Here is a 24,643-nt window from a genome sequence, read left to right on the forward strand (position 1 = left end):
GAGGCGAGGCGAGGCGAGGCGAGGCGAGGCGAGGCGAGGCGAGGCGGAGGGCGGAGGGCGGAGGGCGGAGGGCGGAGGGCGGAGAACCGTACCTCTCGAACCATGGTGGCCGTCAGACCGAGCTTGACGTGCGCTCTGAACTCGGTCGTCACGCGCTTGAACGTCGTCGCCGGCGCCAAGTGCACTTCGTCCAGGATCATGAGGCCCCACGTCCTCTCCTTGCACTTCTCGATCATGCGAGTCGAGTGCTCAGCTCTAAAAAAATATCGTGTGTTGTATGTCGAGTCAAACATGTGACACACACACACACACACACACACACACACAAACACAGAGAGAGAGGTGAAACAGAACAGTGTGAAGAGAAAGGCCCGTACCGCTTCTCGGAGGTGAACATGTTGTAGGTGGTGATCAGGAGACCGCACGTGTGGTCCCATTCGCCCTTCTTCCGCGTGTCCGAAATGAACCTGCACACCAATGGCCGTCAATCAGTAGCGGCGCGAAGTCGCGGGGGAGGGGGAGGGGGACAGGGATAGGTTTGTACCGAGAGATGCGGCTGGGTTCGATGTCCGACCACTTGAGGAACTGCTCGCGCCACTGATTGACGGCCATCATCGACGTGCAGAACACAAGAATGCACTTCTTGATGATGCTCGACACCGTGATGCCCACCAACGTCTTGCCCGCACCGCACGGCAACACTAGAATCGACGAGTGCGCCTATTGCACCGCAGGCAACACACACACACACACACACACACACACACACACACACACACACACACACACACACACGTAGAGACTCTTCAGCCTCTGCTACCAAAGGTGGTCGCAGGCGAGGCATAGGTAGAGTACCTTGTTGTCCCAGAAGAGAGAGAATGCGGCACGCTTCTGGTACGGGCGCACCCCCGTGCCCTCCTTGAGGTTGATCGCCAGATTGGCGCACGCCTTTTCGCTCCACCGGTTGGTCAGAAAATCAAACTCCTGCGCCCCCACGCACGAACAACGCACAACGCACACGCGGTGAGCTATCGCGAGCACAGCTGTGCGGCCACCGCTCGAGAAAAGGGAGGGGGAGGCGTACCTCGATGAAGGGGTGGTTGTGGGCCAGGAGCAGCTTCTTGATCTCGGCCACTTCCTGCACGGTCGAGATCGGCAGCGCGTAGACCAGTACTTGAGCGCCCTGTCGACGCAGACACGCACGCGATTAGGCCCTCATGTCCAGGGGCAGCTCCTTTGCAAGGAGAAGGAGGAAGGCTACCGTTTCTTCGTCGGTGGTGCTGAAATTGCTCATCTCCACCTGGCCCAGGACACGCTGCTGGATGATGTTGAGGATTGACGGCGAATGGCTCTCCACGAAATATTCGCCGTCCTTGAGCACCAGCTTCACCGTGTAGTAGTTTTTCATCGTGCCGTCGGGGCCTGTGGGAACGTTTCGTGTGTTTAAACATGAAAAGTGGTAAATCGTCGTGGTCGGTCAGATCACTGTGACAGTGGCGCCTATCAGGGCCGAGAGAGGGAGAGGCCCGGTACCGGGCGAGCAAGCGGCCACGGTCTGCATGATGCTTCGCGGCAGCTCCTTGGCGTCCTTGAGCCCGGCCATGAAGGCCAGGCGCCTACATAGTGAATAGAGCAAGATCTTGTCAACACACACTGACGGGCCTCCGCAGAAGGCGAAAGAGAGGGGGGGGGGAGAGAGAGAGGAGCGGGTATGTACCGAGCGACTTCGATGGGTGTTATGCCCAGATGCTTCCAGGCCAGATAGAGGGATTGGTTGGTGACCTCGTACTCAAGCACCTATTCGCGTTTGTGGATACGCCCGCCGGACGAGTTGTGAATCAGATGTTTAGAGCGATAGAAACCCGGGTTCACCACACAACTGTGTGCGTGTGCGTGTGCGGAAACGGTGAGCGCACCTGCGAGTAATACCGGCGCAGCTCCGTAACGTGGCACAGGAAGTTGTGTGCCTCCTTGGTCGAATAGCTCCAGTCCCAGCCCACCTCCCGCAGCTCCCGGTGTTTCATCTCCGTGTCGATGCGGATTTCGTCCTGCGTGAAGCAAAGGGTCAGCGGGGCGGCGGGGCGGGTGGTAAACACAGTTGCACTCTTCCCGACACGAAAAAGGAGGAGGGCGGCAGTACCGCGGACATGGTCCGTTCCATCTTCAGCTTCCGCTCAACGTCGGCGCTCTCCTCCTTGGTGATGGATTCGAGCCTGGCCGCGGGCTCGGACTTGATCTCGCCCTTGATCATCACCTTGAGATGGGAGGGTAGCTCCGCCTCGGCCTCCGCCTCGTCCCTCTCCTGCTTCACTTGTACAAGGTCCATGCCGTCATCCGTCTTCGGCCGCTTCGACTCCTTCTCCTTGTCCTTCCTCTCGGCCGACGACGTCTTGCGCTTCTTCTTGTCCTTCCCGGACAGCAGGCTCTCTTCGTCGCCCATGAGGGCGGCCAGCACGGCCTCCTTTTTGGCCTCGCGCGCACGGGCCGTCGCGGGATCCTTCTTGATCCACGTCTTGTAGAGCACGGTCAACCAGATGCGACCGTCCCTGCGGCACCACCCACATCAGAAAGTGGTGAGATTGGTTGGTGTTACCCAAAGCCCTTTGGCGAAGTGAGCGGCCAAAGTGGTCACTGGTGCGCAGAAGGTACCTTGCGATTTGAATGGGTGTCGGGTGGTCGAAAGCCAGCTTCTCTTCGCCCTTGCGCACGAGCTCCATCGAGGGACCAGCCGGGCCATTGCCTGCAGGCCACGATGATGAGGGTTCCGCACAGAGTGAGCGGACGGGTAGCAGAGCGGGGCCGGCATGGATTAAATGCGCACCCTTTCCCTGGCCGTTCTCCAGCTTCACGGTGGTGGCTGTCGACGAGGAAGAAGACCCAGAAGCGGGTGTTCTAGGTGTTGCGGGACCACCTGAATGGGGGGGGGGAAGGGATCAACGCGGCCCGTGTGAGTGGTGACAGCAGATGAGGGACTGTGTGCTGAGGTGGAGGGCCTCTTCAATAGGATACCTCCTCGTTTCCTTTGCCTTGACGAGGGAAGTCGTCGGGACGCGGCAGAAGAATTCGCAAGCTCGGGCGTGTTGCCCATTGTAGACCCTGCATCAGGTGTTGTTCGATGAGAAGAGCGTAAGCGGGGGGAATAGGAATGGGCTGAGCTGGGAGTGTGTACCGGAGCGCAGAAGGATGGCGCGAATCTGGTCCTTGAGCTCTTCCAGCACGGGCCGCACGTTTGACCACTCGTCCTGCTTCTTGTTCGTCTCGGCGTTGATCAGCTGTATGTCAATGGCGATAGACAGGAGCCAGTCAGTATCGGAAATGCGGCGTGCAAAGCTGAGAGAGTGGTGTGGACCTCCGACTGACAGCCAAGACAGCTCTGTTGGCCGAAGAGCGAGCCCACATCTTCAATGCCGTATCTACATGACGGGAAGAAAGTCAAGTTCGCGATTAGCTTTTGTTGCTGCTGCTGCAGTGAGGGTTGGAGTTCTTGGCGTACTTCATGCCGCAGGCTTTGTTGGAGCAGAAGTAGAGGTAGTGGCTATCGTCCTTCGAGCTGCTGTCGATGATATCCAGCATCTGCAACATCAAAGACGGCAGAGTTAGACTTCATGGCACTTGCGGCGAGAATGAAAACGCAGGAAATCACGAAGCGCGGTGCCTTTAGGACGCGGTAGTTGGTGATGTCGAACAGGTCGTTGAAGGTAATGAGCCAGCACGAGTACTGCTTTGTCGCCCGAGTGCTGCAGGTACCCAACAGATGTAGATGCCATGTGACAATGAGGAGCTGGAAGAAAAAAAAAAGTCGTTAAGGAGAGCGGGGCGCAGAGGGTACCTCTCCGTTGAGGGTAGCGTAAAGATGCGCTCCCGCGCGAAGCACTGCGTTCTCAGTCGACCGAGGATCGTACGCAGAATGCGGGGCGTTAGGTGCAACTTATCCGCGAGGAGCAGTTCCTTTCGCTCGTTGATGCTCCTGTCGTGTGTATCGATGAGCCCTCATGTGAGTTACTACAGCCCCCCCCCACCAAACAGTTTAAATAATAATAATAGTGGAACGTACACAACATTGGCGTCCTGTGAGACCTCGCGCAGGAGGGCCTCGAATGCGATGATGGACTCGTCGTCGCAGAACGCTCGAATGGTCTTCTGCACAAAGTCGCAGATGTCATCTGTGAAGAACAACTGCGTGAGGCTGCGACCAAGGCGGACACGAGACGAAGGAGTGGGTGCTGGAGTAGTCCTACCTGGCACTTTAGGCATCTCCATGGCATGGCCCTTTTCGGACGTGAGTTCGATCACTTCGTCTTGCTCGCTCTTGAGCGTGAAGACGTCGGCTCCGTCGGTGGCGCCGGCCATGGTGAGCGAGAAGTTCATATCGGACAGCGTTTCGTTGACCTTCTTCTTCACGTTGGGTCCGACCGTGCGGCCCTTTCCCTTCCGCTTCTGCGCTTTGAGCTTTTCGTCCTGTGCCTTCCTCTCTTTCATCTGCTGCAGAAAGAAGAAGTCTTCGTCGAAGGGCAGCTGCGCCAGCGGAACCCTGTACTTGTGCTGCAGCTGCTGCCGAATGCCCACCATGTCCTGACCAAGAGCAAGTACAACAAGAGTGAGCGTCACAGCGCGCATGTGTAGCGCTCACAAGCAGACGGGAGAGAGCGTACGGAGGTGCCCTCGGTGAAGGTCTTTGCCCACAGCTGCATGACCTGCTCGTCCATGGGCTTGTACTGCGGGGCCTCGTTGATGAAGTAGATGGGCTTGTTCTTGCCCAGGTAGATCACAAACACTTGCTTCTCTCTGTTCATTTGCTGGGCGCGGACCAAGGTGTGGGATGAGTGAAGGGAGCGCCAATGAAGGCGTCACTGGTGGCACAGTACCTCGAGGTCGGACATAATGTCCTTGTAGCAGAGCTTGACCTCAGCATCGATCTCGAGCAGCTTGTGCTCCCGCAGGTAGGTCAGCAGGGTGTCTTTGGATGTAATGGGGTACTTGGACCGCCAACTCAGCATCACCACCTTCTTGCCTGCTCCATTACATGCACACAGATGCAAATAATGAGCTGTTGCTCCACGCAGGGCAAGAGATTTTTGTGGTGAATGGGCACTGCAGTGCATTTGGCGGTACCTGAGCTCACATCTTCGCTATAATTGATCGAGGGATTCTCCTTCAAATTTTGAAGCAACTGGGGCGAGGAGGAAATCTTGATTCCGGTGCCCTTCTCAACTTCCTCCAGTGGCAGTTCTTGCCCACGATTATCCTTGAGATAGGTAATAATCGTGTAGTTATTCATCTTGTTCTCCTCAAGCTCAGCGGCTCAGACACCGACCACCGACAACCGCGACTTCCTTGCGTGTGGTCGAGGCCGGACTCGCGACAAGAAAAAAGAACTGTGCCCTCTGCGCTTTTATAGCTTCTCGCCCCCACCCCCAGGAAATAAGCAGGAATGAAAAATGCGAATTTTCGCGAGCTGCGAAATTGATTCGGAATTGATTTGCGCAGTGGTCACTGGTTGCTGGTGGTGCTCTTGATCAATTCCCTTGGGCCATTGCCCACCCCAGAAGCAATCTGTTTCTGGAGGGTGTGCAGATGCTGGTGTTACAGCCCTGACAATCTGTACATGCTGCCAGATAGTTAGAGAAAAAGAAGCACTGACCCTTTTTTGTGAACACTTGGTTACAGCATAAGTGCACTGCTGACCAAGCACTGCATGAGGGCAAGAAGCATACCTTTCTGCATTGATGAAGCAAGGAGAGATGCAACCTAGAGCCAGCCAGAACTTGGAAGAATAGTCAGGTCCTGAAAGTAATTTGAAGGCAAAGATTGTAAGATGTCATCAGAGAAGTTGCCATGCATAGAGCTGTATGTACCCACCAGGCTGTTTCTGGTCTCAAAGTAGTGGTGGAGGTGGTCTGTCTCCCAGATGTGGTGGTTGCTTGAGTGCTTCTGTTTCACCACCCTTGAAAGGAAAAGCAGACCAAGTATGGTATGAACTGAAGATTGGTCAAACATTGTACATGACACAGTGCAGCCATGGGGGAAGAAGATGCATGTTGAGTCCTTGTCCATAACATCCTTTAACAATTCACCTGGCATAGGCAGGTCCCCTTTGTCAGAGATCTCACTGGGCACAGGTTTGAGGATAGTGGGTGGAGAACAGTGGATGAATGATTACTTCCTGTGGTGCACAAGTATGAGGTCAGCTTGGAATATGTGCATTGAATGAAGAACCTCCTCCATGCACTTGTGAAATTGTGGAACATGCTTCACACTCCCAAAGACCTTCAGCACTGTTGAACTTGAGGTAAGCAGAGTGGCTCTGGCAAGGGTGGTGTTCAAATTGATACTGTGGTTGATGTGGTAGAGCATGGAGCCCCAGAACAGGTGGATGGGAACTGTGCACTTCTTCTTCAATTGCTTTTCCATGTCCACTTCCTCACTGCACACCTGCAGGCCATGCAAATGTGCAAGTGAGACTGGGTTTGAGGCAGTGCTCAAGCTTGGCCTGGGCTGGCTGTACCTCATTCTGCATGTAGACAGTGGTCACCAATGTGATTGGGTAGAGCCTGCACAAGCTCAGGGACAACATCCTCAGGCTTGCCATGCCAAATGACAAGATCACTGCCCTTCACTCTGAGGGAGTGTCACAAGTCCACCAACACCTCCAGTGAAATCTAACATAAAACAGGAAGATGAGCCTAAACACCAGAGTATGTAAGTGTATGGACAGCATACTGTGCATGAGGTGGGCCAGCCTTCAGAAAGTTGAAGTAGTAGGTCATGCCAATGTGCCAAGGATCAAAGCAGTACAAGGGCACCACCTGATCCACCACTTGTGTGGCACAAAGCAGGACTTCATTATCATGCAGGCGCAAATCGTTGCATAGGAGCCAGATTATTGTGGTCTTCATTTGCTTCATTTCTTTTGCTCTACTGAGGTACGTGCGTTCTGTGTCTTGTGCGTTCTGTGCTCGCGCGTGCACAGTTATGCTGATTAGCTTTGCTTACTCTGCATTTCTCTTTTTGCGCCATTCGTTAGCAATCACGACGGTTGATTCTGCGTTCTTCGTCGGCTTGGTGGTCGTGCCTTATTTCCCGCCCGGGAGGAAAATAGAAGAACCACGAGATATATTCTCTTTTCCTTCCAATTTCTCAACACCGTAAATCTTTTATCAATTCAATCCCGCTTGCGAGATCGTGGGGAGCACAGAGAATGTTTGGCCTTTCGTCAGCGGAACGACAATTTTTGATTGATGGAGTGGAGCTCAACGTTCGAAATGACGGGCGCTCGCGGCTCGATTTCCGACATTTCACCATCGAAACGGGCATCATCGCCACCGCAAACGGCTCCGCTCGTCTCAAACTGGACAACACCGACGTAATGGTGGGCGTTCGGGTGGATTTGGCCGAGCCCAAGCTTGATCGACCCAATGAAGGTAAAATCTCGGCGGCGCAATGAGGTGGATTTCGCCCACCCTTGACCCTCTCTTCCCCTTAGGAACTATCACATTTGCCGTTGAATGCTCACCCTCCGCGAGCCCTGAATTTCAATCTAGAGGTGCGTATCACTCGTCTCCTACAAACGACTTTGTGAGTGCCGTGGCTAATCTTCTTGGCACATCCATGCTTTATGGTCATAACCAGGTGCTGAGGATTTGGCGATTTCCATCACACAAGTTCTGGCCCGTTCCTATAAGAACGCTTTGGATTGGACGTCGCTCTGCGTCATCCCGGGCAAGCTGGTGTGGGCCATTTACGTTGATGCTCTCGTACGTGCCCCTCCTGCAGAGAGAAGGCGGAGTGGAGCAAATGCGTGTGCGCATAATCATTCACTCCGCTGCCGCTGCTTCTGGCCGTGTGCAGGTTCTGGACTTCGAGGGCAACCCCTACGACGCTATCTCGATCGCTACTCGAGCAGCTCTGCACAATACAATGTACCGCCGTCCATACTTTAGGCCTATGTGATGGCGTTCAGGCTGCTAACACTTGCCGATGTGCCCAACAGGATTCCACGAATCACGCTGGAGGACGGAGAAGTCGAGGTAACGGACGACCCACAAGATTGCACGCGACTAGACGTGTCGAATGTGCCGGTCACCGTGACCCTCACCAAGGTGCGCACCTCCACGTCCACGCTCCTTTTCATTGCTCTCTTCTCTTGTTCCTACCGTCTATGGTCTTAGGGATTGGCTCAAGCCCTGCCCTTCTCAGTAAGGCTGGACGAATATCAAACCACCCATGGCTCATCTTCATTTGATGAGCCAGGGCTCATCGAGAGCTGCAGACCCCAAGATATGGGTCATGCAACGCTCGGCCGAGCATACACCTTTCGTTTCGTTTGTGCTTTTTGTTTACCTCATCCTCGCGTTTCGCGTGCTTGGTTGGCTGCGCTGATGCGTTTTTTGCAATCCACCACAGATTGGAACACGATTCCTGGTCGATGCTACTCTGGAGGAAGAGCAGTGCATGGGCGTGCGGGTGATCGTTGGCATCTCCCCCAAAGGTATCCATTGACCAGAGTTCGACGATCAAGTTGCCCTCGTCTGATGGCTGCTTCTCCCACCCTAGGCCATGTGTGTTCGATGCAAATGACCGGCCACGGTGCTGTCGAGCCGACTTCCCTTTATGAGATGATCCAGGTGCGCTCCTTTCTCCTCCTTCACGCTTTGCTTGTCGCTTGCATGTTGCTCAGCCTCATCCTCCTGTTCGCCGACCAGACTTCCCAAAAGCTGGGCCGAGAGCTCATCGAGGGCCTCGACAAGGCACTCGCCCAGGAGGCCAAGTCTGCGCTCCCCAAGACAAGCACCTCCGCTTACTTCAACTGAGTGCCCTTGTCCCCCCCCCCCATAAAGGCAAAGAGACGAGTGGCCTCGCCTGTTGTTCTGGCGACCACGACGAGCACGCAGATCGCCTCTTAGGGAACAGGGAAAAATCCGGGTTTCATGGGTTGTCTGGTTACAAGTCCGATTGGTTTGGTATTCGACGGGCGTTTGATTGCGGTTGGTCCCTTGGGTTGGCGAGGCCGGAGGCGACAAGGCTGTGTTTGCGCTTGCTCGACGAATTAATCGATCAATCAAGAAGAAGAGCTCCCTCGAGCACCCCTGCAGCCACTCGATTTTCTCGCCCCACCACTTCATACTCGTTTGTAGGGTGAGAGAAAGGACGTTTTCCACTGTATTATACAGTCGTCAGGCCAGCGGCTTCCGATACGTGCGATACTCTACGAAGAAGGATTGATTCGACAAGATGGAGGGACAAGATTCCAAATCAACGAGGAGGGAACTGGACTGGCAGTTCTGCCAGGTCTTCGGAGAGCCCCATTTCGAGGAGGTAACCGAGGTGGACATCGTCTCCACCGTCGAATTTGACTCAACTGGTGAGTACCTGGCCGCCGGAGACCGTGGTGGTCGAGTGGTCATCTTCCAGCGAGTGGAGGTACGGCAACCCCAAACGAATCTGCTCTTCTCCTCGCGTGGACCTCGCAAGCCCACATTCTCAAGGAGGGCTTTCGTTCTCCTCTCACTCCCACGTTGTGAGGGGCACACCCATCCCATTGGGAACTCCGCAACTTAGCCTTCATCAATCCCTGCTCTACTCTGCAATGCTGTGCATTTTTCCCTGCCCTTTTAACCCATTTTGTTCTTCGTTTGCTTCATTTAGAGTGAAGACACCCCTTGCGAGTACAAATTCTTCGCCGAGTTCCAAAGCCATGAGCCGGAGTTCGACTACTTGAAGGTAACCACTTCACTCTGCACTGTAGTGCCAATTTGTAGAATCATCGAGACGTCACAATGGAGTACTCAATCCGCTCTTATCTTTCGGCAGAGTCTTGAAATCGAAGAGAAGATCAACAAAATCAAATGGTGCCCCTCCAACAACAACTCTCACTTCCTCCTCACCACCAATGGTAAGCTTCGCCTTCGTCGTTCTGTTTCCCGTGGAGCAATTTCTTCCATTCCAGCCCTTCTCATTCCCGTTTCTTCATTTCCGCTCCGCCCACAATCTCACATCTGCAGACAAGACGATCAAGCTGTGGAAGGTGTACAACAAAACCGTGTTTGACCCACCCAAGGTCAACAAGCAGCGCAATGGCCTTTCCGTCCCCTTGCGTGCTCCCAGGAAGGTAATACTTTGGCGCACCGCCGGCCCCGTAGCGCCTGTTCAGAGCACCCGCTCGCTGATGTTCAGCGCTAACGCGCCCAACTGCTTCGCGCATTGGGCTGAACGCAGGAGGCGCAGAAGACGGCTGTGCCGAGGAAGATTTTCGCCAACGCCCATGCCTATCACATCAACTCTATCTCTCTCAACACCGACGGTGAGACCTACATCTCTGCCGACGACCTCAGGATCAACCTGTGGAACCTCGAAACGTCCGACCAAAGCTTCAGTACGCGCCCATTGTCCGCTACAGAGAAACTGATCGCATTTACCCACCCTAACACCGCGGTTGTTGGCCCACCCACTACAGACATTGTTGATATCAAGCCAGCAAACATGGAGGAGCTCACTGAAGTAATCACCGCCGCGGAGTTCCACCCCCAGTCTTGCAACTACCTCATGTACAGCAGCTCCAAGGTGAGTACAAAGTCTTGGGCTATACCCCCATCTATAGGATCCCGAGTGCCACAGACATGCCTAACGCCTCTCTGCGCATCATCTATTCAGGGTACTATCAAGTTGGGCGATCTCCGAGAGTCGGCCTTGTGCGACCAGCACGCCAAGAGTACGTGAAAGTGTGGAGGAGAAACGACCTTGGCGTCTTTTCCTTACCCTGTTCGCTCTTGCCCCTTCTCCGCGCAGAGTTTGAGGAAGAGGAGGACCCCGCCAACAAGTCCTTCTTCTCCGAGATCATCGCCTCCATTTCGGACATCAAGTTCTCCCGCGATGGCCGGTACATCCTCTCGCGCGACTACCTCTCGCTCAAGGAGTGGGATCTCCGCATGGAGAACAGGTACACAGCCCCCCGCTACCCCTTCTCTGCGTGTCGTGCGAGCGTGTGTCTGTGAGGTTCTCGCGCCATATACACTCAGAGCTTTTGGATGAGTTGGATTCCATTCGCTTGTTACAGTTATGGCGGAATGACTTGTTTTCGTCTGTCTCATCACACACTGCGCCCCATGCTGGGGAACGGTGTCGCGCACGACGAAAATACATGCGCTCCTTCTATTGCGCTATCGACACCACTGACCTTTCGCTTCCTTCGCGCCTCGTTGCACAGGCCGGTGAAGACCATTCGCATACACGACTTCCTCAAGGCCAAGCTGTGCGATTTGTACGAGAACGATTGCATCTTCGACAAGTTTGAGTGCAGCCTATCCGGAAGTGGAGAGTACGCTCGTCGCCGACCCCTTTCCCCTTCTGCAGCAGACGCTTGGCGTCATTGATGCGAGTGCTCTTGCTCACGACCTCTTTTCTCTTCCACCGCAGCCATCTCCTGACGGGGTCGTACCACAACTACTTCCACATCTACGACATCCAGAGCCCACGCACGAATGCCCTGCGCATGAAGCTCGGCCGCGGGCCATCCAAGAAGTCGGACGTCGAGCTCAACGCCGACGACATCGACTTCAACAAGAAGGTGCTGCACGTGGCGTGGCACCCACACGACGACATCGTTGCGGTGGCGGCCAACAACAACCTCTACCTCTACGCTGCGGACGACGACAAGGACGACTCGGACATCTAAAGAAGCCTGGCGCGTGCTGCTGGCCTCGTTCCGCGCCACTCGCTCGACTGAGTGGCGTGGGGGGAGGAAGACGGCGGAGACGACAACGACTCGAAGAAGGCGACGAGGACAAAGATGTGATGAGGAGCGACGAGGAGGACGAAGTCCGCGGTGAGCTGAGGACGCCGGAGGAGGTGATATTTGTTTCCATACAACGATCAAAAAAGAATAAAAGTGTGACATTAGGTACTGTCGTGGTTGGTGGTTGTGTCGATTTCCTATCTCTTCCACGCGAGCCAGATGCCAAGATGGGAGAACGTAGAGGGGGAAGAGGTGGCGGAAGAGGTGGATGGAACCGACACGGCTGACACGTACCGCGGAGGAGGCGATCACGCTGCTGGGATGGGAGAACGTAGATTGGGATGGGGTGGTGCGACAGATTGGCGAAACCATGAATCAAGAGGCTGGGGCGGAGGAGGTCGATTGGGACGAGGTGGTGCAAGATTAGAAAAACGAAAATGAACATGTCTCTAAAGGGCATGGCACGCCCTCTTTAGAGGTTCACCTGTGAAGCTGAACATAAAAATATGTGAAAAATACATAAATTGAGAAAGGGTACAACTTTTCTCTATTTGAGAACTGCAGTAGGCCAACGCGTTGATGATGAAGTGCCGGCAGCCCCGGCACCTGCTTTCGGCCCGGTGCGCTTCTCCTGCTCCTGCCGCGGTGGTGCGCCCCGTACCGCGTCATAGGCACAGCCGCCTGCTGTCCACCAGCGCCGGCGGGGCCGGGGGCGGGTCCATCGTGATAGCGGGCGGGGGCGTGGTGGGCAGCTCTGTGGCCTACTTCGTGGCCCGCGCGCTCCGGTCGCGCGGCCAGACGCTCGCCTCGCCTCCGCCAGTCGGCCGCAGCAGCGAGTGGACGGTGACGGTGGTGGAGCGGGACCCCACCTATCGCTTCGCGAGCAGCACCCTGTCCGCGTCGTCCATCCGCCACCAGTTCTCCACCCCCGAGAACATCCTCATCGGCCAGTACACACCAACACCAACCCAGTCATTGGGCGACTCGACTCATTGCTAGCTGCGTGTGCGGTGGTGGCTGTGTGCGTGCGGCAGGTACGGCACAGAGTTCCTGCGCAACGCCGGTAAGTTGCTCTCGATCAGCGACGAAGACGAAGCTCGCCTGAGCGGCCGGCTGCAGGAGAAGCCACAGCAGCCGCAGCACCCGGCCCGTTGCGCCAACGAAGAAGCTGCGGCGGCCGCCGACGGCGGGGGGACGGGGGTGGACGTGCAGTTCCGGGAGAACGGGTACCTGTTCCTGGCCTCGCCGCAGGGCCGGCCAGTGCTCGAGTCCAACCACCAGCTGCAGCGGGACCTGGGCTCCGACATCCGATTTCTCGGCAGCCCGAGCGAGATCAAAGCCCAGTTCCCCTACCTTCACACCGACGTACGCGTCGTGTTGTGTGTGTGTGTGTGTGTGTGGGTGTGTGTGTGGTGTTGTGCGATATGAGAAGGCTCAAAGAGAGTTGACTGATGTGTCAGGACCTGTCGGCGGGCTGCTTCGGAGCGAGCGGGGAGGGCTGGTTCGACCCGGCCACGCTGCTCCACGGATTCAAGCGCAAGGCCGCCGCCCTGGGCGTCAACTTCGTCCACGGCGAGGTACGATTCGCACCCCCGGCCGACCAGGCCGCGAGGGAGCACCACGACTCAGTCTTGTTGGTGGGCTCTCGTAGGTGGTCGGAACCGAGTTGGAGGCCGATGGACCCAGGCAGCGGGTGTCGGGCGTGCAAGTCACGACCGCGGACGGCGTCGCGCACAAGCTGTCCTGCTCGCACCTGGTCAACGCCATGGGACCACAGGTAAAGCACGGCACGCCACTGCATTGTTCCTGACCGAACGTCGTGTCATGGCTCACATCATCATCCTCTTCATCATCTTCATCAACAACCCAGGCGGCCAGGTTGTCGCAGATGATGGGTCTCACGCTCCCTGTGGTGCCGAGGAAACGGTACTGGCTGCGCCCCTCTTTGTCGCTCGATATCTGTCTGTTGCCTGACGGATTGGAGGCAAACGTGGCAGATGCGTGTTCGTGCTGCGGTGTCGCGACGAGGAGGTCAACCAGGCCAAGATGCCACTCGTCATCGACCCGTCGGGGGTCTACTGGCGACCAGAGGGTTGCGGGTGCGCCGCCTCTTCTTGACGCCGCCCTCGCGCTCGCATTGATTCTTCAGAGAAGTTGAGCTTGAGCGCGTGTGATGGCCACGACAGCTTCATTGCCGGCGTCTCGCCCCTGGTGGACCCGGACGCGCACGGCGACTTCGAGGTGGACCACGACCTGTTTGAGGAGGTGATCTGGCCCGTGCTCGCGCATCGACTGCCAGCCTTCGAGGCAGTCAAGGGTACGCCACCCACCTCGCCTTTGGTCCACGCGTGTAGTGGTCAACAACAACAACACCTACACACATCACAGTGGTGGGCCACTGGGCGGGGCACTACGACTACAACACATTCGACCAGAACGCCATCCTCGGGACCCACCCGTCGGTGGGCAACTACTACCACGCCAACGGCTTCTCCGGCCACGGCCTACAACAGGTAACCCCAATCGAGACCTGTGCACAAACGTTCAACCAGTAGCTAGTAGCTGACAAGTAGCGGTCGCGTGTAAAACGTAGTCGCCTGCGGTGGGAAGGGCCGTGGCGGAGCTCTTGCTGGAGGGCGCGTACAAGACGCTGGACCTCTCCATGTTCCACTTCGAGCGCGTGCTGGAGAACAGGCCCATCATCGAGCTCAACGTCGTCTAGCTTTACCACCAGACCCAAGAGAGAGAGAGACATCAACCACGTCCAAGCAAAACTGTTGTTGTGGATAAAAGCCATAAAATCATTCTCTCGACACCCCTCGTGTACGATCTCTCTCCATGTCATAGGGTGTCCGCCCCAACGCATCCGCACCTCGCCTCTCAGAGCCTCCTGGCGCCGCCGATCCTCATCTTCTTCGCTCTTCGCTCTTCTACTACCATTACACGCGCGCACTAGTGCTGATGGCGCCCGGGCTTAGATGCTGGCGGTCTGCAGTTGGTTGAGCAGCTTCTTCCACTGGTCCAAGATCTTCACGGACGCAAGGCAAGAACGAAGAACGAAGGTGAGACCACGATGAGGCAGACAGCGGAAGAGATATAACGAAAGCGAAAACAAAAGCGAAAACGAAAGCTAAAGCGAAAGCGAAAGGTACCTGGACGGTGGTGTCCATGTTCTCCTTGGCGTAGTCCTTGAGGGACTTGGACATCTCCTTGCCCTTGGTCTTCTCGAACCTATCGAGCTCCTTGCGGAGGATCTCGCTGATCATCTCGAACTCCTCCTTGGCACTCTCCTGCTTTTGCCGAGCCTGTTGTGTGTGGAAGAGGACGATCACGACGACGACGCAGAGATGAATGAGCAAGGGGATCGCCTCCAGTGCGGTCCACTACTCCACCAAGTTGAACATGGCGCGTACCTCCTCGTACTCGGCCTCGGCGGCGCCAGCCTTGGGCGTACCGGCGATCTTCTCCTTCTTCTCCTGTAGAATGCGAGGAATGTGTGTGTGTGTGTGTGTGTGTGTGTGACGTCAGGCTCGAGGCTTGCGACTCGCTCAAGCGCACTGGAGGCTCGGAGGCGCGCCCGCGAACCTTCTTGGTGTTGGCGATCTTCTCGGCGTGCTGGAACTCGGCGAGGGCCGTCAGGCGGGCCTCCATGGCCTGCTTGGCCGAGGCGATGACGCGTCGGTAGTCGTGGGCCACCTCCTCGAAACGGATCTCCTGGCTGGAGACGGCCTCCTGCTTGAGCACTCGGACCTGCTCGCACAGATCGCCGAACTTGAGCCAGTGCTTGCTGAGCGTGGGGTCGACCTCGGCCTCGGCCTTGCCCACCGCCGACGCGCCCAGCCCGAACTCATACAGCGCGCCCACAAGCTCTGTCATCACCACCACCACCACCACCGTCATCAAACATTGACGCATTAGTAACGGAAACTGTCAAGTTCGTTGCGCGGGCGCGCGCGAGGCGGCCGGCGCCGTGAACAGACCTTTCTCCTTGACCAGGACGGTGCCCGAGGTCTTGAGGCAGGCCTCGAGGGCCGACTCCAAGTCCTGAAGGTACTGCTTCTTGTCGCCGAACCACGTGTCGACTTCCTGCAGATGGGGCGATGAACGCGCGGGTGTGCCGGCAGTGGCGGGTGAATGGGTGAAGAGCACAAGGCGCACGGGGGGTGGAGAGAGAGTGGTCGGTCGAATTGGAGGCTCAATGCAGAGAGAGCACGTACGACGGCGGGGGAGAGCTGCTGGGTGACGGTGGAGGACATCCACGAGAAGACCTTCTTGGTGACGGTGGCCGGCGGCTTCTTGGTCTTGGCGGCGGAGAACTCCTGCGATAGGTCGAGTTTATTATAAACGTCGAGCGTCGGCCAATCGGGCAACTCGCAGCAAGCTTCGAAGCCAAGCCAAAGCCACCCAGGGTGTGTGTACCTCGGCATCGGACTCGAGGAAGGTCTGGAGCACCTCGGAGGCGGCGAGGACCGGGTGGTCGGCCAGACGGGTGAGGAACTTGCCCAGCTCACGGCGGCGGGCCTCGATGAACTGCGGGTCGAAGCGGTCTGTTCACCACCACCACCGCACCGCAAGAGAAGACACGAAAAATGAAGAATGAGCGAACGACCGGAGGAGGAGAAGACGATGAAGATGACGAAGAATGAGAAAAGTACTCTGGATGATGGTCTTGTCGGGGAGGGGAGGGATGATGTAGCCCTTGAAGCTCTCCTTCATCTTGTCGAAGAGCCAGACGAAGTCGTTATATCGCCTGTCCGTTGTGAACTCGCTCTTGTGGTACTGAACCAAGTTGGTCTTTGACGCGGAGAGAGAGAGAGAGTCAGCAATCGTGTCGAAGCACACAGTATCGGGGCAAATGGGGTGAGGTGCGCACCTTGACGTTAACCTTGTAAGACACGAAGGAGCCCATGCCCTCGCCGTGCTTGGTGTACTCGCCCACGGTCATCATCAGCGACGAGGGCTTGTCCTTCTCCTCCTGCGGCGGCGGCGGCCAATTCGGAGTTGGTGAGCAGTTCGACACATTACACGTAACACACACGAGGCAGCAGCAGCAGCAGAAGAAGAAGGAGAAGACATGATGAACGAGCGCGACAGAATGAGCGTACGGTAGTGGTGCGTACCTCGTCGTCGGTGGTGAGCGAAACGTCCCGGGTGGGTTCCCGGCTGACGGGCTCGCTGTGGACCTCGGTGAAGCCACTCTCCTGCTTACTCGGCTCCTTCTCCTCGGGCAGGATCCATCCCTGCTCCTCCTTGCTCTCGGTCTCGGTCTCGCCCTGTGGGGCGACAACAATCAATCAATCAATTCAATTCAAGAATGGTCGATGGCGTTTTCGCCACCGGTAAATCGCGTCTACAAATGAACAGTGATGATCAAACATGTGAGGCAGTGGAGGCAGCGTACCTCATCATCAATGTGAACGTCCTCAGTGGGCGTGGTGTCAGCCTCGAAGCCGTCGTTCCCTTGCTCGATGAAATTCATGGTCGGCTGGTGGTTTGTGGTTTTTGCGGATTAGCGCGAAACGCAACAAGGCCGTGAAAGGAACCAGTGGCAGCTGCAACAATTAATAATTATTAATTGATATATTTTGATTTATCGAGCGTTTGCGACCAAATGGCGACAGGCGCGCGTTTCGCCGCGATTTGCGATGCGTGTGTGTGTCCAAAATGTCGGCAGCGAGAACGGCGAACGCCATATCCGAAGGAAATAGGATAAATAATAAAAGTAAATAATGGAGATGGAATGATATATATCTAAATAGATAGATCGGTCAAGAATGGCGAGCAAACACAGAGAGAAGCGCATGTTACCTGGTCCGTCTGTCTCTTCCGCAATTCCTCGACGGAGGCACCAGATTCCCAGCCAGGGGGGATGAGATCGTAGAGGCTCGCCCCAGCACTCTGCTTTCGAGATTCGGAGGGACTGTCGCCGAAGGGGTTACCGTAGGGGTTAGACATGTCACTTGTGCGGGCAAGATTTGAGATGGACAGGGACAGAGTTGAACACGTGAAAGAAGAAGAACCGCTTGGTCATTGCGGCTTTGTCGACACCCTCAAAAATAGGAGGAAATTATGATTTTCTTTTTCGATTCAGCATTTAGCCCTTGATCTGAGATGGGGAAGCGATTCTGGCGAGCGGCCCGGCAATTCGGGTTGGAGAAGGGCATGCCGAAGCCCAAGACCCCTGGTAAGCAGCTGCTTACTTCCGAACGAGGCGCGAGCGATTGTCTGGCGGAATTAGACTCCTGATTTTCAACGATATTGATTTTGATTCTGTGCGTACAGAGGATTGGAATCGGCTTTATCTGAAGCATCAGGTATATTTGCACGGCATCAAAAGTCTCGAGCTGCAGATGGTCAAGACGGGTGCTGGCAAGACGGGGGCGAGGTACGCCATCACCTATCGTCAATTAATCGCCGTACGTGCCACCCACTGGCATGCATCGCCTAATCACTCCGGTGCTTGTGCACAGACACTTCCACTACTGGAAGGTGCCTCCGATCCGCTGGTGGAATCCCGACGTCAAGTACGTGCACCGCGCTTGCACCCTCTCCGCAACCCAACACCCTGCTGCTTGCTCCTCGCTCTGGTCTGACCTTGTTGCCACCCGCGCCTGTCTTCTTCCCTTGCTCATGGACAGCATTCACGAGCAGAAGCTGCTTGCCGGTGAGTCCAAACTCATCATCGAGAAAGGTACTTTCGCCCAACCCACTTTCAGTGTGCAATGCCGCCCTCTGCTTTTCATCGTCTTCTCCTTGCGATGGCTTGCGTTGATGGTGATGAATGATATGCTGACGGTGCGGCCCTGCTTGTGATGCTTCAGTGGACGGCAAGAAGATCGAATTGGTCGTGGACGGCATGAAGGACGAGGAGATCTACAACGCGCTGCTCTCACATTCTGATGCCGCTCCCGTTGCCAGCAAGGAGGCGAGTGTGCAGTAGTGCCTGTCGTGCATCTCTTTCTCTTGGTCTTGGATGTAGAGTTCGTACAGAAGAAGACACTCACACATCCCCTCGTGTAGCTGAAAGCGTGCATCAGTCGCGACGAGACGTTGTTTTCTTGTGGACTGTTCATTTCGCGCCAATTTTTGATCAACGTTTCCGTTTGCCTGGAAGGATTTGATTGCAATCCAACGAATCCTTGCTCGGGCTTGTGACCGTAGGCCGAACGTCGTTGAATCAATGCAGACTTCCTTGTCGTACGCACAAATCTACAGCTCGTTCACTCTTTGCGTTGTCGGATTAATTTGTAAAATTGCCATTTGTGATTTGAAACAGAACGTTCTTCAAGAAGCAGGGCACGGACACGAAGCCTGCCGTTCCTGCCTCCCGTAAAAGGTGCCCCGGAGAGCTCTGCACAGCGCTTCTAAATCCGACTCACTCAAGTTGCTCCTGCAGAGCGCGAGAGGAACCAGCAGAGCCGGTGCAGGATGAGCTGGACCGGGTGCTGGACGAAGAGGCCAACGAGGAGACCAAGCCTCAGACCACCACTCACCAGACGGGTACCACCATCCTAGCGTTTGTATGTTGGCTGTTGCCCAAGCTGGAGGCGCTCATTCTGTTCTGCTAGGGGCAAGCACGCCGCGAAAGCGACTCAGGAAGATGAAAGAAAAGGAAGAGATGAAGGAAGAGGCTCCAGAGGGAGAGGAGCCCGTAGGGTTGCAAGCGACTGAAGCGGAGGAGAGGGCCGAAGCAGGTAGCGTCGAGAACGCAGCGCCTGAGAAGGAAGACGTCATGGACGAGCAAGTCAAGAGAGAAGGCGCAGAAGAGGAGGAAGAACACAACAACCTGAATGAAGAGGAGGAAGCCGAAGAGGAAGTAGACTCAGACTTTGATGAAAAGGAAGAGGGTGTGGAGGAGCAACCTACCATCAAGACCACAATCGCCAAGGCAGCAGCCACAAAGGGAAAGACCGTCAAGGGGAAGTCGAAGTACGTGGCTCATCTCTCATCCTTGATGGAGGAGCAGCCCATCGAGCCCGCTGCGCCTCTTGCTCACCTATGCATGGCGTCTTGCAACACCAGGGAGGTCACAAAGGGAATGCTGGCGCTACTGAGTTCCTCTGTTGACTACGACCCGGTTGCAAGTGCCATCTGGAAGAAGGGGGAGAAGTACGTTTATAACCCACAACCCCTCTCCGCCCTCGCGCATGTCTAATAGTGCTCACTGTGCGTCACACAGAGTCCCCTACCTGTGGCTGGCGCGCACGTTTGTAGAAATCGAGCAGTATACGGCACGGACGGAGATCATTCGACTCCTCACCAACATGTTCAGATCTGTCGTGGAGCTCTCGCCGAACGATCTTCTCGCCTGTGTCTATCTCACCATCAACAAGGTTTGGGCTTTCCTTTCCTCCCCGCGGTTCGGTTCGTGTTCTCACTCGGCTGGTGACCGACTCGGCTAGATCGCGCCGTCCTACGAGGGACTCGAACTGGGGGTCGGTGAATCGATCCTCATCAAGGCCGTGGCTTCGGCGACCGGCAAGAAGGATTCCGTCATCAAGGCTGAGTATGAGAAGCTGGGTGATCTGGGACTCGTCGCAGCTGCTGCCCGAAACACCCAAAAGTACAGCAACTCCACACTTTGCCCGGACACAACCAAATAGTTGCTAACCCTCTTTCATTTCACTCCACAGGACCATGTTCCCGCCACCGCCCCTGACGGTCTCCTTTGTGTTCAACACCCTCAACCAGATAGCCAAGGCGGCCGGGCGCGCTGTACACCTCCCCTCTTGGTTGGCCAATCAAGTCTGCTGTTCTATTTCCTTTCAATCTCACCATGACCACCTGCAGTCGCAAGACAAGAAGAAAGGGCTCATTCAGCAGCTGCTCGTGGGAGCCAGGGAGGGAGAGGTTCGTACACAACGTGAAGGAAAAGTGTCTGTGCTGCCTGCGGACCAGGTTGCTGACTATGTTGCAGGCGCAATGGCTCATCCGGTCCCTGGAAGGAAAGCTGCGCATCGGTCTCGCGGAGAAGACCGTTCAGGTGGCGCTGGCCCACGCCATCGTCCTCACCCGCACTGATCTCCAAGGTGCCTTGCCTGGCGGTTGGTGGGGAGTCTTCTTCACAGCTGCTGATGCCCTTCTTCTCCCGCGCGCAGACAAGCGAGCGCGGCTGGGCCTCGAGGAACGCATGCGTGTGGCCGCCGAAACGTTGAAGGAAGTATTCAACGAGCTGCCCAACTACAACATCCTCATCCCTGTCATCTTGAAGGAGGTACAAACCTTCCGCACCCCCCCCCCCCAAGCCCAGACCGCTAATCTGGGCACTCTGCTGTCACCTTCTTTAGGAGCCGGAGAAGTGGTCCGAAAGCTGCCATCTCACGCCAGGCATTCCTGTCCACCCCATGTTGGCTCACCCCACGAAGGGAATCGACGAAGTATGGCACACCCCTCTGCACCACCCACTCCCGTACCACGCTACTGGAGAGGCCTTTGCTAACTCTCTTTCTCTCTGTCTTCTGCGTCCCGGCGCGGTCAGGTGCTGCAACGCTGCGCCGATGCCGCGTTCACCTGCGAGTGGAAGTACGACGGGGAGCGAGCGCAGGTGCACTTCACCGATGATGGCGGCGTCCACGTGTACAGCAGGAACCTGGAAGACAACACCACCAAGTATCCCGACATCAAGCAAAACCTGCCCAAGGCCATGAAGCCGGACACGCATTCGTTCATTCTGGACTGCGAAGTGGTGGCCTACGATCGGGAGAAGAAGCAGATCCTGCCCTTCCAGGTCTTGTCGACCCGTGCCCGGAAGGTACGGTCCTGCATTCACTGAACGGCCGCCGAGCGTTGGCAGAGCAATACTGACCCCCCCTCAAATCAACAATTCCAGGACGCGGACATGTCTGAGATCAAGGTACAGATCTGCCTGTTCGGCTTCGATCTGTTGTATTTCAACGGCCAGGTAAGTGTCTCTCCGCATCAAGTCCGTATAGATGTGTCACCCAAAACGCTGACTTCGGCACTCCTGACGGTCGCAGTCCCTTGTACGCGAGCCATTCCGCAAGAGGCGGGAGCTGCTGCACAATGCTTTCGTCGAGGTGGACGACGAGTTCAAGTTTGCCCGTTATTCTGATGCGAACACGACCGATGTACGAGTCACCGCTCGCTCATATATATGGAGTCTCGCTTTTTCGCTGTATAACAACATGCCGTGGGAGCTGGCGTCTTACCTCCCTGTGTCCCTCTGCCAGGAAATCGCCAACTCCCTGCACGAATCGGTGGCCGGCAACTGCGAGGGTCTCATGATCAAGCGCCTGGACGAGGACGCCACCTACCAGCCCTCGAAGCGCTCCTATTCGTGGCTCAAGGTTGGTTCCACCCCAACCCTTTAATCCAAAAACGTTTCCGTTGCACTAACCACCACCCGCCCATGATCTGTGTAACAGGTGAAGAAGGACTACCTGACCGGCATGACCGACTCAGTCGATCTCGTCCCTATCGGGGTTCGTTCGCACGCCCACGGCGCTTCTTTTACACCAGCCACGACTGCTGCCTCCGTTTGACTGTGACTCTGGGCTCACCTCACCTCGCCCATCTGTGCGCGTATGCAATGACAGGCGTACTATGGCAAGGGCAAGCGTACGGGAGTGTACGGCGCCTTCCTGCTGGCCTGCTACGACCCCAACGCCGAGGAATTCCAGAACGTCTGCAAGGTACACACCTTGCTCGTACTCGTGATTGATTGCGCTCTCCTTACGCTCCTTTCTCATTCACTCAACAGATCGGCACGGGCTTCTCCGACGAAGACTTGGAGAAGTTTGCCGAGTTCTTCAAGGACAAGATCATCTCCAAGCCCCGGCCCTACTACCGCTACAGCGACCAAGTCGAGCCGGACGTCTGGGTACGAATTAATGAACTCGTTGCAGCACCCTCCGCCCTCCCTTCGCTCCTTCGTATGCTGACTAGTGCGCCGCAAACGTTTCGCAGTTTGACGCAAGTGTCGTGTGGGAGGTCAAGGCCGCCGACTTGTCGCTCAGCCCGCACTACAAAGCTGCGCTTGGACTCGTACGCCCCCCCCCTCCCTCCCTCTGCGGTTGTCGGCTGGGCTTGCGTGGTTTGCACTCGGATGGGGACCTAACATTATTTGGTGCCCAAACATGCCACAGGTTTCGGAGAGCAAGGGCATCTCGCTTCGCTTCCCTCGATACCTTCGCACGAGGGACGACAAAAAGCCCGAGGACGCCACCAACGGTGAACAGGTACACACGGAACACACTCCTCTCTCCGCACACGCATGGCCTGAGCAGCTGAGTTGACTCAGCACATCACCAACTGACTCTGTTGTCACGCGCAGATCGCCGAGATGTACCAGCAGCAGTTCGCGAACGCGCCGCCGGCCAACCCTCGCTACGGCGCTCCCCACTAATTTCCCTCTCTCTCTCTCTTTCATTCATTCATTCGTGTTTCGTATCCTTCTCGCCCTTGCCCGGTGTGTTGGGACATTTGTGGTTCAACTCAGCTCTCTTTCTTTCGTTTTTTCCCTCTTCATGTTCAAGTGTGTACTCATCATCTCGTTGTCGTCGCAGCGCTTCATCCCACCCTCGGCGGCGTGCGTGGTGAGTCTGGCCGTTCTTGTTCGTTTTCTTCCTCCCTCTTCGTTCTTCCGCCTTCTCTCTATCTCTCTCTTTCTCTCTCCTCGCCTTCTCTTTATTTCCAGATGCCGTTCAGGTAGTTGCCGGTGAGGGTGTCGCCGCCGTTGACGGTGTTGTTGAGGAAGGCGTCGCCGAGCGTGGGCGGGTCGTACTGCGGGTCGAAGATGTTCACGCCGTCGTTGCACTCGAGCACCTCGAACCAGTTGTTGAGGGCGGCGCGCTTCCTCTTCGACCCCTCGGCGCACACGCACGGGTACACGTTGCAGAACACGTCCAGGTTGCACGAGGCCTCCGTTCGGCCGGCGTTCAGCAGACCCAGGTCGTCGTCGCCCGTGCCGTACGTGTACGTCATGCCTCCGTACTTGAATGAGATCTTCTCTCTCACGTCGTCTTCCCTCGACGAGCTACACCACACATGAGTGTTGGTGTGTGCGGTGTGTGCGTGTGCGAGTGCGTGTGCGGTGGGACCTGCAGAGAGAGAGAGAGAGAGAGTGCAAGAGGGGACGCCTACCGAGGCAGGGAGAGATGCCACTCGGTGATGATGGCGGGCATGATGGTGATGAAGAGCTTATCAGTCCCGGAGGCGAGCCGCAGCAGCGGAATCTCCAGCACCAGGTACACCACCGGCGGGCAGGAGTCCTCGGCTGCGTGCAACGAACGTTTTTTTAGGTGTATGGGTCAGTACCGATGTGTACCGAGGGACAAGCGTGCGGGTGGACGTACTGTAGAGGCCCTCATTGTCGGCCGCGAGCTGCATGAGCTGCGCGGAAGAGCTATCGGGCTTCTTGGTGATGGTGAGCGAGCCGAAGCCGATGGTGCCCAGCATGTTGTCGAGATAGCCCTGCAGCCACCATACCGCAATCCGATCAACACAAGCTCACTCACCCTAGTTCCACACAGTTGGTTGGTTGAGCACCTTGCCGTTGCCCTGGGAGGGGAACTGGACGTCACGCTTCTTCAGGGCCTGGGGCACAGCCACGTCCCTCCCTGGCCAATCGATACCAACAATGTACCATCAGGAGGACAGCCCAATAGAGACTACGGATCGAGGAGCAGCCTCGTACCGTCACCGTAAACCGAGTCGGGCAGTCGTGAGTTGAACTCGAAGTCCATTGACTCGAACTCGATCCTGCCATCACTTTGATGCAGGGTGAGAAAGGCGACATATAAAAAACGGTGTTGGGTATAGTTTAGCAGGGGGGGGGTTTACGCCATATCTCCCGTGATTTGGGCACCAGCGGAGCAGAGGCCCTTCGCAAAGGCTGGGACTGATCGCGTGGCTGGGATCTCAGGGCAGGTCTCGATGTGCATCGCACCTGGA

The 24,643-nt window shown here is 56.4% G+C and overlaps 11 protein-coding genes across 11 annotated transcripts in view; 6 read left to right on the forward strand and 5 right to left on the reverse strand.

The window, feature by feature from the left end:
* ACA1_171520 (DNA repair helicase rad25 subfamily protein) overlaps positions 1 to 1,408 on the reverse strand; it is a gene marked incomplete at both ends in the record, with an annotated part of 3,194 nt that extends 1,786 nt beyond the window's left edge. Inside the window, 6 exons of the mRNA XM_004356425.1 lie at positions 93 to 255; positions 378 to 467; positions 545 to 720; positions 856 to 984; positions 1,085 to 1,183; positions 1,262 to 1,408. Of these exons, the coding sequence (XP_004356478.1) occupies positions 93 to 255; positions 378 to 467; positions 545 to 720; positions 856 to 984; positions 1,085 to 1,183; positions 1,262 to 1,408 (804 nt within the window). The remainder of the gene's footprint in view (positions 1 to 92; positions 256 to 377; positions 468 to 544; positions 721 to 855; positions 985 to 1,084; positions 1,184 to 1,261) is intronic.
* Positions 1,409 to 1,477: 69 nt separating this feature from the next.
* Positions 1,478 to 5,278, reverse strand: ACA1_171630 (TFIIE alpha subunit; the record flags this gene model as incomplete). Its single annotated transcript, XM_004356426.1, has 17 exons — positions 1,478 to 1,616; positions 1,718 to 1,797; positions 1,917 to 2,048; positions 2,141 to 2,546; positions 2,650 to 2,740; positions 2,822 to 2,911; positions 3,010 to 3,096; positions 3,170 to 3,272; positions 3,350 to 3,413; positions 3,494 to 3,573; positions 3,644 to 3,737; positions 3,830 to 3,967; positions 4,055 to 4,176; positions 4,246 to 4,572; positions 4,653 to 4,796; positions 4,866 to 5,011; positions 5,113 to 5,278. The coding sequence occupies 17 exons, from the start codon at positions 5,276 to 5,278 to the stop codon at positions 1,478 to 1,480; spliced, it is 2,409 nt and encodes an 802-aa protein (XP_004356479.1).
* Positions 5,279 to 5,661: 383 nt separating this feature from the next.
* On the reverse strand, positions 5,662 to 6,574 carry ACA1_171640 (uncharacterized protein; the record flags this gene model as incomplete). Its single annotated transcript, XM_004356427.1, has 4 exons — positions 5,662 to 5,691; positions 5,860 to 5,931; positions 6,217 to 6,432; positions 6,506 to 6,574. The coding sequence occupies 4 exons, from the start codon at positions 6,572 to 6,574 to the stop codon at positions 5,662 to 5,664; spliced, it is 387 nt and encodes a 128-aa protein (XP_004356480.1).
* Positions 6,575 to 7,198: 624 nt separating this feature from the next.
* ACA1_171650 (exosome component 7, putative) lies at positions 7,199 to 8,810 on the forward strand (the record flags this gene model as incomplete). Its single annotated transcript, XM_004356428.1, has 7 exons — positions 7,199 to 7,421; positions 7,630 to 7,754; positions 7,849 to 7,919; positions 7,991 to 8,099; positions 8,404 to 8,488; positions 8,554 to 8,624; positions 8,703 to 8,810. 7 exons carry the CDS (start codon positions 7,199 to 7,201, stop codon positions 8,808 to 8,810), a joined length of 792 nt encoding a protein of 263 aa, XP_004356481.1.
* A 421-nt stretch (positions 8,811 to 9,231) lies between these two features.
* On the forward strand, positions 9,232 to 11,671 carry ACA1_171660 (protein phosphatase 2A regulatory B subunit; the record flags this gene model as incomplete). Its single annotated transcript, XM_004356429.1, has 10 exons — positions 9,232 to 9,420; positions 9,646 to 9,720; positions 9,811 to 9,892; positions 10,002 to 10,084; positions 10,216 to 10,372; positions 10,454 to 10,560; positions 10,651 to 10,708; positions 10,786 to 10,936; positions 11,204 to 11,314; positions 11,413 to 11,671. 10 exons carry the CDS (start codon positions 9,232 to 9,234, stop codon positions 11,669 to 11,671), a joined length of 1,272 nt encoding a protein of 423 aa, XP_004356482.1.
* Positions 11,672 to 12,313: 642 nt separating this feature from the next.
* Positions 12,314 to 14,453, forward strand: ACA1_171670 (oxidoreductase, FADbinding family protein; the record flags this gene model as incomplete). Its single annotated transcript, XM_004356430.1, has 10 exons — positions 12,314 to 12,351; positions 12,409 to 12,681; positions 12,766 to 13,096; positions 13,192 to 13,308; positions 13,383 to 13,508; positions 13,602 to 13,657; positions 13,729 to 13,830; positions 13,918 to 14,048; positions 14,120 to 14,244; positions 14,325 to 14,453. 10 exons carry the CDS (start codon positions 12,314 to 12,316, stop codon positions 14,451 to 14,453), a joined length of 1,428 nt encoding a protein of 475 aa, XP_004356483.1.
* A 252-nt stretch (positions 14,454 to 14,705) lies between these two features.
* ACA1_171680 (PX domain containing protein) lies at positions 14,706 to 17,686 on the reverse strand (the record flags this gene model as incomplete). The annotated part of the gene is made up of 12 exons (XM_004356431.1): positions 14,706 to 14,759; positions 14,884 to 15,036; positions 15,145 to 15,207; positions 15,317 to 15,600; positions 15,712 to 15,817; positions 15,949 to 16,050; positions 16,151 to 16,278; positions 16,387 to 16,525; positions 16,605 to 16,706; positions 16,852 to 17,004; positions 17,133 to 17,216; positions 17,540 to 17,686. 12 exons carry the CDS (start codon positions 17,684 to 17,686, stop codon positions 14,706 to 14,708), a joined length of 1,515 nt encoding a protein of 504 aa, XP_004356484.1.
* A 156-nt stretch (positions 17,687 to 17,842) lies between these two features.
* Positions 17,843 to 18,671, forward strand: ACA1_171690 (uncharacterized protein; the record flags this gene model as incomplete). Its single annotated transcript, XM_004356432.1, has 5 exons — positions 17,843 to 17,915; positions 18,014 to 18,116; positions 18,202 to 18,255; positions 18,370 to 18,422; positions 18,553 to 18,671. The coding sequence occupies 5 exons, from the start codon at positions 17,843 to 17,845 to the stop codon at positions 18,669 to 18,671; spliced, it is 402 nt and encodes a 133-aa protein (XP_004356485.1).
* Positions 18,672 to 19,008: 337 nt separating this feature from the next.
* On the forward strand, positions 19,009 to 19,299 carry ACA1_171700 (uncharacterized protein; the record flags this gene model as incomplete). Its single annotated transcript, XM_004356433.1, has 2 exons — positions 19,009 to 19,067; positions 19,128 to 19,299. Coding segments are annotated over 2 exons (231 nt in total), but the record flags the coding sequence as incomplete, so codon positions are not given.
* Positions 19,300 to 19,349: 50 nt separating this feature from the next.
* On the forward strand, positions 19,350 to 23,096 carry ACA1_171710 (ligase I, DNA, ATPdependent, putative; the record flags this gene model as incomplete). Its single annotated transcript, XM_004356434.1, has 19 exons — positions 19,350 to 19,660; positions 19,754 to 19,840; positions 19,911 to 20,064; positions 20,134 to 20,294; positions 20,365 to 20,446; positions 20,522 to 20,581; positions 20,649 to 20,760; positions 20,830 to 20,945; positions 21,019 to 21,108; positions 21,210 to 21,482; positions 21,561 to 21,632; positions 21,709 to 21,819; positions 21,922 to 22,038; positions 22,117 to 22,173; positions 22,288 to 22,383; positions 22,452 to 22,571; positions 22,658 to 22,735; positions 22,837 to 22,929; positions 23,025 to 23,096. 19 exons carry the CDS (start codon positions 19,350 to 19,352, stop codon positions 23,094 to 23,096), a joined length of 2,262 nt encoding a protein of 753 aa, XP_004356487.1.
* A 281-nt stretch (positions 23,097 to 23,377) lies between these two features.
* ACA1_171720 (uncharacterized protein) lies at positions 23,378 to 24,435 on the reverse strand (the record flags this gene model as incomplete). Its single annotated transcript, XM_004356435.1, has 5 exons — positions 23,378 to 23,726; positions 23,834 to 23,966; positions 24,046 to 24,163; positions 24,239 to 24,309; positions 24,387 to 24,435. The coding sequence occupies 5 exons, from the start codon at positions 24,433 to 24,435 to the stop codon at positions 23,378 to 23,380; spliced, it is 720 nt and encodes a 239-aa protein (XP_004356488.1).
* Between the last annotated feature and the right edge of the window lie 208 nt (positions 24,436 to 24,643).

Source organism: Acanthamoeba castellanii (assembly GCF_000313135.1).
Source record: "Acanthamoeba castellanii str. Neff unplaced genomic scaffold scf7180000084741, whole genome shotgun sequence".
NCBI lineage: Eukaryota > Discosea > Longamoebia > Acanthamoebidae > Acanthamoeba > Acanthamoeba castellanii.